The following is a 13,762-nucleotide window of genomic DNA, read 5'->3' on the forward strand; positions in this document are numbered from 1 at the left end:
CAGACTACATTTTCTTTATAGTCTGGGCTTCTTTTGAAGAATTCTCTTCCAGTTCTTCTATTTCTCTTTTACTGAGCTGAAAATGGTATTTATGGCTAGTTAACTCGAAATACTGAAAAATAAATAACATTGTTCCAAACAGAAAAATGTTTATATTGAACTTCCTTTGGGCAAATGCCTCACTGCCTGCAATAAAGTGACCACACTAACATTTTAAACTCTTGGATCTTATGTCTCTGCTCATTCTGTATAATGGGGAGATGAACAAAAAGCTATGCATGCACCTTATTGTTTCCTTTTCCTTTTCATATTCTCCTTATGGTTGTATTGAAGCAGTGGTTGAAATAGGTAGACCTACAATGCTATTGTGTGCTGGGCCTTCTGAATTACAGACAGACTGCTGTCCTAGAGAGGGATTTTGGATTTCTTAGTTTTCATGCCAACATTTCTGTATTTCAGCTTTGGCCACTGAATAAAGAAATATGTCTTGTACAATGAAGATGAAGAGAAATTAAATTTTTTTGGAAATGAGAGTTATCTTAGTTCTGTGATAGTACTTCAGCAGAAAGAATTCTTCAGGGCATCTTCAAATCTTCAGTGCAGTGTGGCTTGGATGTAGATGCTTGCAATGAAAATCTATCACATTAGGGCATACTTACCTCCTGCCTGCATGATTCCCAGTAGTTTTGTGATGAGTTATCTTGCAGAGTGGTGTAGGATTTTAATACAATAATCTGTACATTAGCAGGAGTATGTCACTCCAGGGTGAAACCATCCTGACCAAAAGAGGAGCCACAAATCCCAGGACACTACAATTCAGTAAACTTCAAAATTATGTAAAGGTAATATATTGGATTAGCTTAGATAGCTAGTGTGTTTTTATGAAGAAGGCTTATTTCCTTCTCAGTGTTGTGTTTAAACCCCAGTACAACTGATTCCACACCTTGAATATGCTGTAATGTTGTAAAAAAAAAAAAAAAAAGAAAGAAAAAAAAACTTGTAAAACTAGACCAAGTGTACAAGTAAGTCTGTTTTCTGGCATGGGGAGAGGCAGTCTGGTTTGGCAGGCTGGGAGTCAAGGGAAGACTGTGCAGAGCCTCTCAAACATGCTCCTAAACGCTTTTGGAGAGAGCTGGCAGAGCTGTGCTGGGCTTCATTTGTCTTTGAGCATGCTTCAGGATTAGATGTCTTTGAATGTTGCTGGCTTTGTAGGAGTACTGAACTCCTTACTGAAATTAATGATTTAAGGCTGTTTTACCATACTGCATGCTTCCTGATCAATATGACTATAGTTTTAAACAATTTTGGCATTCACTGATAATTCATAATTCATACAACTATGCATTTCAATAGTAATTTTGAGTGTTTTCCACTGAGTTTCTGGAGCAATTGCCAAAAAGGCCTGCTCTGCAGCAACATTTTTGGTTTGAGATTGGCATTAATACCTTTTTCTAAGCCTGAAAATTGCCAACTCACATTTAAGTTGAAAGTTGCCACTTACTTTTAGTGGAGACAGAGAATCCATTTTATTTGCTCTCTCTATGGGAGTAGTAAAAGAATGCTGCAGAGCTCTTTAAGGCAAATATATGTTTTCACAAGTTAAGGCCATTTTTTGCCTTACATAATTTTGTTTTATGCTTGTATTTTGGTTGCATCTATCTGTGTAAGAATCCAAAATGATTTAAGCCCTCACAGTTCTCCCAGTGCTGGATATCTAGAGAGACTGGCCAGGCTGATGTATAAAACCACCTGGGAAATGTGGTCATTTTTCATCAAAGAAATTGTGAGCTTATGAAGGCTATATGAAAAGTGATAAAAGTGTTCTTCATTATCTATTAAAAAAGGGGAAAAAAAAAAAAAAAAGTGCACATGTCCTCAGAATAAATTTGCTTATTCTGGGCTTGTGCAACAGGGAAGCAGTCACTTGTCTACCTGTGGATTTCCTGTTCTGTCCCCAGTGAAGGATTCTCTGCATCGGATCTGTCCGACTTTGTGTGCATGCATGAGAGCCCATTTATAGCAGGAGAGGAAAAGCTAATCCCAGCTGAATTTCAGTCACCTTTGCCTTCTGGGATATATAGGCTTTCCCTTGAAGTCTGTACAGAGTCTGCAGTGCAGAGCAGAACTACTGGCTGCTTTGATACTTTTAAGCTTCTGCTCCATCAATTGTGTAGGCTTTTGGTTTATTTCCAAGTTCAGTCCAACATTCTGGTTTTGATCTAGAGACCCTGATGTTATTTTGATCTTTTATCTTGCTGTAACTTTGTTTCCTCATGTTTGTTCCTAGCAGTGAAGTTGGTTAGGAGCTTAATGATTATTTCAGGCTAAAGGTTGCAGTGAGCAGAGAAGAGAGGTTTTCAATTGCGGTGCACCATAGCTTGCATGTATTTTCCTGGATGCTCTGGCAGATCTGGTGCTTCACTTCACAAAATACTGCAATATCTTCCTTGCCTAAAACAAAGCACTGACATTTGTGGCCATTTTAGACACCTGGGTACTAAAAAGGAGTTGAAGAAAAGGGGTCTGTTTTATGAAGGGGGCAAGAAGATAGGATTTGATGGGCTTTGTGTGGATATTCAGAAAAGCAAATCTTTTAACTCATGAACAGCAGGAAAAACGGAAATCACAGTGTGCAGGGCATTCCAGTCAGTTGCTTGTTAAATGACAAAAATGGCACAGACAAATCTGGATTTTTGCATAAATGGAGTTGTGAGAGGGATTCAGAATGTACCTCTATTTCCTCAGGGAGGTATTTCCAGAATGCTTTAAACTGTTACTACATATTTTTTTATATTTGTGGGGGAACTTGTGCTTACAGGCAATTTTGAAGGTTGGTGCTAGTACTGGTAACTCATCTATTTGTATTTCTGAGGTAGATGGAAAGTGGTGGGGTTTACTCTGTGTACAGAATCAAAGCAAATGTATTTTTAAAAAGAAGCAGATTCCGAATCCAAATGAAAGTCACACTTTACCTTATGTGCTGTGAAGGTTTTATTTGGCTTACTGTGGCAATGAAAGTTCCTCTGCTTGTTCCTTGTCACCATTTTCAATGCATTGAGTGGCGTTTTTTCCCATCATGGAGAGGATTACATGTGGCAGCCTCATGTACACCTAACTCAGCTTCTGATACCCATTTTTTAATTAAGTTCCTAACTAAATATATACTTTGGAGGGTCACAAAGGTCTAATAAGGACGACAGGTCCAAGATAATAAGGTCAGGTCAAGCTACTCAGGATGAACATATCAACAACATCCTCTACCTGAGGTAAAACAGCTTTTTTTTCTTGAGTTCTTTTACTAGTGAAAATATGGCAGTATTCAGGAGTATGACTAGGCTGGTTTAAATAGTGACACTTTTAACAAAGACCTCTCTAATCTCTTATAATTTCTGTGTGATGCAGATGACTTTTACATGAAACCTTAACACTCCTTTCAAATTTCCAATGTTCATATGAAAAGTGAGCTAGGAAAGTTTAAAAAAAGAAATTGAATTCATATGCTGTCATTTCTGCATTGCTGTATATGCATACAGAAACACAGCACCTGTAGGAACTGGCAATTCCTCTGATTTTGCTCTCTCTTCTCTTCTGCGTTTGCTTTTTCCTTTTATTCCTGCCCCTTAGAGCTCCAAAATGTTTGCATCAAGGTATTATTCTTGGGCAGGAGTTTCAAGCGTTTGATACTGCTATTGTTAGTGCTGTGCTAGGAAAGAAATGCCGAGCTAGAAAAGAAGCCCAGTAAGGACTTGATTGAACTCCCATAGGACTTCCATTGAAAATTCTCATTATCTTGTACAGACTTTAGTTCATTTTGCACGGTATTGGAGCCTTAGTGACTGCAGGGTACAAAGGCGGCTGCTTCAATTTAGTGCAAGGTGTATAGATGTTTGAATCAAAAAAGTGACATTTATGCATTTGTTATTGAGAAGTAAAGGGCCTTCATCAATTTAAAGCTTTTTATGAGTGAAATAATGAGATTTAATCAAAACAAGAACAAAGGTCCTTATTGATTCTATGATTCTAGCGAGATAAAGTGGTGAAAATTCAAATTCATTGGTTTTATCCTAAGTAATAAAATAGTCCTGAAACCACAATTTCTTTTCATGTGTGTGTCACTACGTATGAAGGAGTAATCCCATTTACATGGGCAGATTTACTCAGGTATGCACTCAAATTATTTTAATAATTGGGAGACTTTATATGTACATGTATCTTTTATTGAGTCCTGCTGCACTTACGCATGACAATGCTGGCTGAAGTTACAGCTGGGTAGATGACACTATTGTTAAGCTGAAGGGAGACTGGAGAGGAAAAATCATCTCCTTATACTCGACACTCGAATAAATGCATATATCTGAATCCCTTAAAATCTGAAAATTAATACGTAGCAATAAATTACGTACTAATTGAATCGATTTCTGCACATGGTAAGGTACCAGTGCCCCAGCCCCTGTGTGAAAGCTGGGGAAGACGTGCCCCCTGCTGGCATCCTCCTCCTCCTGCTGCACAGCTGCCGGCCTCCCCGCCGGCCTCTGCCAAGACACAGAGACGCAGGTTGTAGTCCTGCTCCTTGATTTACCTGTCAGCCCTTTCCAGGAGCTATGAATTTCTTGGAAATATCCTCACTTAGCATCTTTGCTGCATTCAGTAAGTTAGAGCTCGCCTCAGCGGTGTATGCAGTTCATCAAGAAGGTTATTTGGCAATGACAGCAAACACAGCAATGTAAGTCTTCATCCAGAAAGCCACGGTGTGGTTGTCCATGGGTTGGTTGTATGCAGAAGCTGCAACTGTTTAGACCAAATAGGAAATTTAACAATCAAGGCAAACTGAAGACAGAGGCTATAGAAGAAATAAGGGATTATGAAGTTGGGGACCTTGTTTTTTTTTAGAATTTACCAAAAATGCTTGAGTAAATTGGTGCTTGAGAAATGAATCAAAGTGTCAGACCATCCCAAGTTTCTGTATAAAAACATTACATTCCTAGAACTTGGTTCCAAGCTCTTTAAAATAATTGGGAGTCCTTCCAGTGACTTTGGTATACTTTGGATCAGGCCCTCAAGTTCTTGAGACTTGCAGGAATTTAAGACTACGTCTAAATCCAAAAACCTAGTTTTTCCCAAGGATAGTTTGGATAATTTTTGTTTTGTTTTGTTTTTTATCTTTGGTTGGTTGCCATATATAGGCAAAAAATGTTTTTAGGAAGATAAAGGATGTGTAAAAAAAACAGTCTTATTTTATTACATAAATGGTAGAGTGGCAAAAAATACAGTAAACTATCCTTTATCCATTTGATCAATTTTATGGAATTATGTGTAGTTCCATAGTTTTTTTTCACCATTGATACATGCTATTCTCTGCAGAAATACATCAATACAAACACCTCTTCTTGTTTCATTTTTCTGCTTTTCTGTGTTATCATGTTCCAGTCACAGTTTTGAATCTGCAGAATTTCAACACTTAGATGGGTGCAGTAGTACTCATAACGAAGCACAGTTTATGTTTCTTATTTAAAACCAAGTGTGTTTAAAATATTTTTTCTTTTCTTTCAAAATTTAGGTGGAAAACAGACCAAAGTATTATGGAAGAGAGTAAGTATCTTTCTCTTTTACGTATCTGTTAGCTGTATCTGAAAGTTGTAGTGCTAGAATTAAAAGCAAGCAAACACACGAATAAAAAACACCACCACAATGGAGTTCTGAAAAAAATATTTTCAAAATATCTCATTTTGCCTTTTACTTCAGCTGAAAGCTAAATACCGTGAATGCCTAATATTTTAGGGATGTTACTGTCCAGTACTTCTGATCACAGTGGACTGTGCCACTATTGCAGGCTGCGTGTTTGTGTTGCTTCTCTTAGGACAGTTTGGGAAGGAAAACAAACAAAAAAAAAAAGTGTTTTTTTTTTTTCCTTTTATTTTGGTTGTCACTTTAATCTACCTGTGGTCCTGCATTGGGCTGGGGACGAGAGAAGCATTTTGTCACTGTCCCTGCCTTTTGAAGTGTGTTCCTGTGCTTTCTCCACCCTAACACCCAGACCTGGTTATGGAAGTATGCATGTATGCTGCTGTGTGTCAAAATGCTATTCTCCCTGGTAAAGTCACAAGGTCCAAAATACCCTGAGAGTTGGTACATTTCTATTCTAAGACAGATAAAAGAATCACTAAAGTACAAGTCCTTTGTGCTCAGCAGTTTTCTTGCCTATGAGTAGGTTAAAAGGGGCTGGATTCAGCATTGGCAAGGAGCTCTGAGCAGGTAGAGCTGAACAGAAAAACCACTGCAGCAGGCACCCAGATCTCCTGGTTACACACCATTTGCAGAGCTGGCGTTTGGCCTTTACTGCTGAGGCTTAACCCCTTATTGCTGGAGAAATTGCTTAGATCCTGTGTTCTATTTTTCTTCCATCCCAGACACATAATCTGTGTTTAATGATCCTTTCCTACTATCAAAAAGCTCAAGAGCCATCAGCTTGCCCCTAATTACTGTAGTTTCATTTTTTAATGTTATCTTAAACAATTGGGAATTCAGATCTAGCCACCAAAGTACAACTGAGCCAAAGATAGTAAGTACCCAGCTAAGTAACCCATCACGCTGTCTCAGGCAGGATTTTAAAACTATTACCACAGTCTTTTACCGAGGCAGCTTCCAGCCTTTTGGCATGCTGTAGGTTTGTGGAGTGGTAGAGTTGGCAGGAATTGCAAGAAACCACCTTTGTGAGATCACATCAGTTATTGCCACTCAGAAAGAAGATTTCAGAACAGCTGACAAGTAATTGACTCAGTATTCAGTAGTGCTTGGAAAGAGAGTCAGGAATTTCTAGGGAAAGGAACAGAAAATAAAAATATATATATATTGCTGTATAAATATATATATTTACCATGGGGTGGCTGCATTTTAAGTAGTGCAGGTTGTTCTGGTTCCTCTCTCCCCATTCCTCCTCCCTCCTTTTTAGAGAACATATAGAAGAAATGAAAGGCAGAGCAAAGTGATGGGCAGCAGCACCTGTCATATGAGGAAAATAAACAGGCCTTCCTCAGTGGATGTCCAGGAGAGGGACATTCAAGGTGTCCCTCTCATGCTCATTGCACAGGATGCTGTGGATGCCAAAAGCATAGCAATATTGAAGGGTTTCCAACTGAGGTTCTCCGATTCATGAAGGGTAAGGTCACAGCTGATCAGACACAACTTCTGGCTGAAGCAGTGATGGACAGACAGGGATGAGAAGTGAAAGTATTTCACTGTTTCCCACACTCTTTCTGTAAGCATTTATTGTCTGCTGCTGTCAGAGTCAGGAGAATGAGTTCAGGCGATCTCATACAATGTACAGCTGGTTTATGCCCTTGCATAAATATACCAAAAACATCTACAAGAAAGCGTGAACTACCTAATATTTACTATACGTGGTTAAAGAAATTTCACAGGTGCTTCAATATCCTGTCCCAGTGGTTTCTTATACTGAGCACCAGGAGAGCTCTCTTACTAATATCTTACCTAAAACCCGCTTTATTTCATAATGAGCTTCTGGCAACAAATAGCCTGTGCTCATTATTTTTAACTAGGCATATGAATTGCCATGAGTTTACTGGTAAAGACCTGCTTAAATTATTTCATCTAGGGGATGCTTGTTTTAATTTGGATGTGGCAGAATATGACTGTGTCCCTACCAGTACAGAAAATATGAATCAGTTTACATATATTTTAGTATAAAGTCACTACGGAAAGATCACCTAAACCTAGTATTTCCAACATTTATTAGTTGTGAAAAGACAACTTAAGAGAACAGAACAATTGCATTTACATCCAGAGTGTTTTTCTTCTCTTTCACTACCATGCCAGAGGCAGTATTAGAAACATGCCACTTCATATGTATTGTCAGGAAAGATAAAGTGCTTAAGGCCAGTACGTCTTAGTGCCATTTTTCAGAGACAGCATCAAAAATAGAAACTTTGAAAACCTCTGAGGAGACCCTCGGAGAATTATCAGCCAACAAAATGTGTGTAGAAGTTAAGACTTGAACTGCTGTAAAGCCTACATTTCTACTTAAGGAAAGATTATTGATTATTGTAAGTTTAATTGGGCATCCTAGGGCCTCTTTCTTTCTTAAAATAGCAATGGCAAAAGACTGTTTTGCTTTTTTCCAACACTGAATGAGGAACTGAAATAAAGAAAACAGAATTGTTCTCAACGATATTCTATATCTTCTTCTACTTCAATATGTACAGAATAGAATTTTGAGTAATTGTTGCCATTTTTCTGCTCAGTTTCAGCTACAAAATTAGGTAAGCAATGTTAATATAAGACCTAAAGCAAACCAGTAATAGGAATGACCTCTTATTTTAATTTTGTCATCTCCATTTTCAATAAAAATGATACCATTATTGCCCAATTTTCTATTCTGTCATAAAGCCTCTAGAAGGGAAACAAGGAAGAGACACATAGATTAGTAGAGGAGAAAAGTTGTGAAAAGATAGGGTATTTATGGAAAAAGATCTCTGGGGGACACCAAACTGTTCTTTGCTCTTCCTTCTTCACTTGCCCTGTCCTTGCATTGGCAGAAGGGATCGGTTTGAGGTTCAAATTATCACAAAGGTGTGAGACAGTGTTGTGTCCTGTTGCATGATTTCAGTTTTCCAATGGTTTCTTGGGTAGAAGGGGATGCATTTCTGGTTGAATTGTTTTGAAAGTCACGGCAATGTCTTTCCTTAGGTTTCATGGCATCATTTCTCGGGAGCAAGCAGATGAGATACTTGCTGGCGTAGAAGGAGCATACATTCTTAGAGAAAGCCAGCGGCAACCCGGCTGCTATACACTTGCTCTCAGGTAAATGCTGTTTTAATAGAGGTTTATAGTTCAATTGTAAATGTATTTAATGCAGGAGGTTTTGTGTCAGTCCCTTTTGAGTAATGTCTGTGTCCATGTCCACTGGACACTTCATGGTGTCAGGTTGGTTTTGCACCCTCTTGTCAGCAGTCTGACAATCACAGCACTGCTATTATTCAGTCTGTGCTTTAGCACTTGTCTAGGAAATTCCTTTTCAGAAACAGACTATTCTTTTTCAACATTTTTGTTACCAAGAGTTGAGTGTTGCAGTGAGATAAACATGGAGCTTCTCCTTGAAAATTGTATGAGCTGGAGGTGAGGACAGAAGGGGGAATGTCCTGGCAGGGGACACAGACAGGTTATTCTCCAAACTCTGTGATGTGTTTTACACAAACACCAGCAACAATAGGTGATATTTAAAGAATCAGACTCTAGAAAATCCTCAAGTCCAGCAGCTGACCAGCTGTCAAAGGCAGCATACCAGAATTGAATTTTCTTCTCCTAAGTGGAATTCAGGCTTGCTGGAGAAATACAGTGTGAACCATGGGATGCTTTTGCTCAAAGGTGGAGGACACTGCTACTCACCTCAAAAATTCAGGGAGATCCCAAGCTACAACCTCACTGCCTTTCACAGGTGACTTTCTTGAAAATACAGCTGCTCTTGGTGTAGCTGTACCATTCAAAGCCTGCCTGCATGACAATCTTAAAGCTGCTATGAGTTAGTAGGAAAAGGACCAGATACCCTATTATGTTTTAGAATCATAGAATCCTAGAATGGTTTGGTTTGGAAGGGGCCTTAAGGATCACCTAGTTCCAGCCCCCCTTCCGTGGACAGAGACACCTACCACTAGACCAGGTCGCCCAAAGCCCCATCTAGCCTGGCCTTGAACACTTCCAAGAATGGGGCATCCACAGCTTCTCTGGGCACCCTGTTCTGGTGCCTCACAGCCATCAGAGTAAAGAATTTCTTCCTAATATCTAATCTAAATTTTCCCTCTTCTTTTTAAAGCCATTCCCCTTCATCCTAATACTACACCTCTTGACAAAGAGTCCCTCCCCAGCTGTCCTGTAGACCCCCCTTAGGTACTGGAATGCCACTGGAAGGTTTCCCCAGAGCCTTTTCTTCTCCAGACTGAACAACCCCAAATCCTCCAGCCCATCTTTGTAGGAGAGGTGCTCCAGCCCCTTGATCTATCTTTGTGGCCCTCCTCTGGGCTCGCTCATCCATGTCCTTCTTATATCAGGGGCCCAAGAGCTGAACTACAGCACTGTATGGGCTGCTGCAGGGAAAGTTAACATCCCAGCCAGACCCACTACAAGCATTCCAGGTGGAGTCTCATGAGAGCAGAGCAGAGGGGGAGAATCACCTCCATTGCCATGCTGGTCATGCTTCTTTTGATGCAAGCCAGGATATGGGTGGCTTTCTGGGCTGCAAGCACTCATTGATGGTTCGTACTGAGCTTCTCGTCAACCAACACCCCCAGGTTCTGCTGCTCAGGGCTCACCTCACCTCACCTCAGGGCTGCTTCCATCCATTCTGCTCCCAGCCATTGTTTGTGCTTGGGATTGCCCTGACCCAGGTGCAGGACTCTGCACTTGGCCTTGTTGAGCCTCGTAAGGTTCACAAAGACCCACCTCTGAAGCCTGTCCAGGTCCCTCTGGATGGTGTCCCTCCCCTCCAGCATGTCAACTTCTCCACACAGCTGTGTGTCATTGGCAAACTTGCTGAGGGTGCACTCAGTACTTGCTGGGGGTTTGACAAAACAAACTCCTTAGCAGTGTGTTACAATGCTTACAGCATTATTCTTTCTGTGGGACATGCACAACATAAAACTCTTCCATTTTCACCCTCCTGACGGTAAGCCAGAGTAGCAAAGATGCTCTAGGGAGTTATCCCAAGTGATATGGTGCTGACATCTTCCTCAGAGTTCATATCGATGTGCAGATGGTAGAGCTGGAAAAGCTGGTGAGTCATGCCAATTACAAAGTGTTGTAAATTAAAAGCAACTTTCGTCAGCTGAAAGAGAACAAATGTAATTTTTTAGGGTTTTTCAAAGACATTTCAAAATAAAGAATAAAAAGATCTACAAAAGGATGGGGATTATGGCAAATTCCCTGCTGTTTTGACACAGCAGCATGATTTCTAAGTCCATTGGGAAAATTATTTGTAGACTCAAAAACTGAATTTGATTATAAATTGGAAATTCATATGAAAAATGTGGGTAAAAAGTAAGAGACTTAAACAGTTTGATTTGAATGCACAACAAAGTATGCAGAAATATGCACATTTGATGCAATATAAGGACCATTCAACCTAATGTCATACCTTTAAATCCTTTAGTCAGGAGTAGGATTCCACCTTGGTGTTGTAGCAGAATGTGCTACTATATCACTTTGCTTTGTAATCCATTTTTTTTTAAAACATAGCTTGCACCTACCATAAATAGGGCTACCATAAATAGGGCTAGCATTACCCCACAGAACATGAGGCATCTAATTGTGCCCGTGATTTAGGAGCTCAGTCTCCCTGCCTTCCTGTCAGAGGGTGGTTCAGACCCCAGGGGTTTTAAGTTGTTTGTTAGAGGTGTCCACCTCTCTTCAATGAGTGATGACCCATGGCAATTAAGATTTTCCAGTTTCTGCACCTCAGAAACATTTCAGGATGGAACAGCCCTTAACACAATTATGCATCCCGGTGTAAGGTCACATGTCAGTGACAAGATGCCTTTCCATTTGCTGTGGTAGTCCCTTTAGGATTTAGATTAAACCATTTATGTGTGCGTCACATGGCTTGTTGCAGACAAATTGGCCTCAGGTCTGTAGCCCACTCCATGTGATGTAATTAAATTCATGTGTGAATTTCGGTTGGGATACCACAATAACGCAGTTGCATCATGTGCATATTCCATATGCAATGTAGATACATACACTCATCATCAAAATTACCTCCTGTGTGTTTTGCCAGAGTGAATTCTTTCTCACACTTTTCCCTTTCTTCTCTCCCTCCTTTTTTTCTTTTTTTTTTATTTCTGGTACACGCAGATTTGGCAATCAGACCTTAAACTACAGGTTGTTCTATGATGGGAAGCATTTCGTTGGGGAGAAAAGATTTGAATCAATCCATGATCTGGTAACAGATGGCTTGATAACATTGTATATAGAAACAAAGGCTTCAGAGTATATTTCCAAAATGACGACCAACCCCATCTATGAACACATTGGATACGCCACTTTGCTTAGAGAGAAAGTGTCCCGGAGGTTGAGCAGAACAAAAAACGAATCAAGAAAAGCAAGTGTAACAAGTGAAGAAAATACCCCAGTTGAAAAGGTATGTATTCAGTTTAACATTTTGGCAGTCAGTCATTCTATCAAATGTAAAAGAAAGTCTTTTATCTAAAGACAATTTAATATATATTTTTATATACGTCATCAAGTATTACTATCCCACTGAAATGTTTATATCCTGTTAATGTGATCTTGGCTCCCAACTAATATTTGACTGGAGCCTATGATGAAAGCTTTCTAACAAGTAACAAATGCAAATGTTTTCATTGTGTATATAAATGTATATGCATATATATATACTGGCTAACTGCAACTGAAATTGTTCACAAGTTACATTTCTTCATCCATGTATACTCGAGCGTATTCCACAGTAGGTCTCTGATTATGAACCTGGTTCCCATCGACCGTTCACCATAGCTCAAGTTTGTTATCTTTCCATTCACAGTGCAAAGCTCCTCTCTTCTGCCAAGGCCTTGGTTTGTGGGTCTGAAATTGGGGTGTCATGTGTCTTCCTCCTCCTCTCACATTCCTCATTTGAAATGGGCTTTCTTTGATATCCTTCTCTCATGCACTCATATTCCATAGCATTGTATGGACTAGGATTTACTTATATAATGATATATTGGGAATCTCATGCAGTTAACATCCAGCTGAAGATGTAAATTAAAATTAGAAGTTCTTTTACATATGAGAAATAGTCTTGTATCCACAAGACATGGATATTTTTCATTGCCTATGTGGCAGGGCAGTAAGAACTCTCAAACAAAACTTTTTTGGAGGCAGATGTTCATGGTGAATTAACTAGTTGACATTTGTGAATGTATTCCTCCTGTATAACTGATGATTTTGGTGTTCTGTGTGCTGGCTAGCTAGCTGGGAACTAGAGATGGATTGTATTTGGGAATCAAGGGAGGAATTCACTGTCATATATTAATATTGAGGAAAAAAAAAGTTTTTTGTTTTTTGTTTTTAATATGTATCTGTGTGTGTATCCTCGTCACTCTAGGACATTTCTAGCATAGTTATTATCTGTTGGGTTCATGTATCGGCACTGACTGATGATATACTGGGTTGGATTTCGCAGTGGTAGCAATTGCTCCAGTAACTGACCTGGCATGTAAACCTATTCATCCTCTGTAAGAAATTAATTCCATTAATAATGACATTTTTAAAGAAAGGTATACTGCCTCAGGGAAATCTCATCCCATCTCTCCTTTGGAGAATGGACAGTATGTTTTAGATTTGATGGCATTGCAATTTGCTAGGGGACTGGATGCTACACAGAGAAAGGTTTCCAATTTGTTTGGTTGACTCCTGCATTTGGACACTGGTTGTTTGTTAATGCTGTAACAGGCACAAGAAATTGAATTTTGACTGTTAAATGACTGTAGCATAATAAAAAAATTTTGATCATTGACAGTCATGCTATGTTCTCCAGGAAATTTTTGAACAAAGAAAAACAAAAGCAAAGGTATTCAAAATTTCAATATTTTCTTAGTTTTATTTACAGTTTTTGCAGTTGAGGACTAATGGTCTTTTACGTACTGCATTGCTCTCAAAGACTTCAGAGGGAAGTTTTAGTAGCTTGTATTTCATAACTGATTATGTGGTGTGTTTTGTTTTTTGTTTTTTGTTTTTTGTTTTTTTTTCTGGGAGTAGG

The 13,762-nt window shown here is 39.3% G+C and overlaps 1 protein-coding gene across 1 annotated transcript in view; it reads left to right on the forward strand.

Moving 5' to 3' along the window:
• Window positions 1-13,762, forward strand: part of CHN2 (chimerin 2) — a 162,752-nt gene that overhangs the window by 83,955 nt on the left and 65,035 nt on the right. Inside the window, exons 4-6 of the mRNA XM_082754739.1 lie at window positions 5,558-5,589; window positions 8,704-8,817; window positions 11,860-12,145. Of these exons, the coding sequence (XP_082610865.1) occupies window positions 5,558-5,589; window positions 8,704-8,817; window positions 11,860-12,145 (432 nt within the window). The remainder of the gene's footprint in view (window positions 1-5,557; window positions 5,590-8,703; window positions 8,818-11,859; window positions 12,146-13,762) is intronic.

The sequence above is a fragment of the Aythya marila genome (assembly GCF_965140915.1).
Source record: "Aythya marila genome assembly, chromosome: 2".
NCBI lineage: Eukaryota > Metazoa > Chordata > Aves > Anseriformes > Anatidae > Aythya > Aythya marila.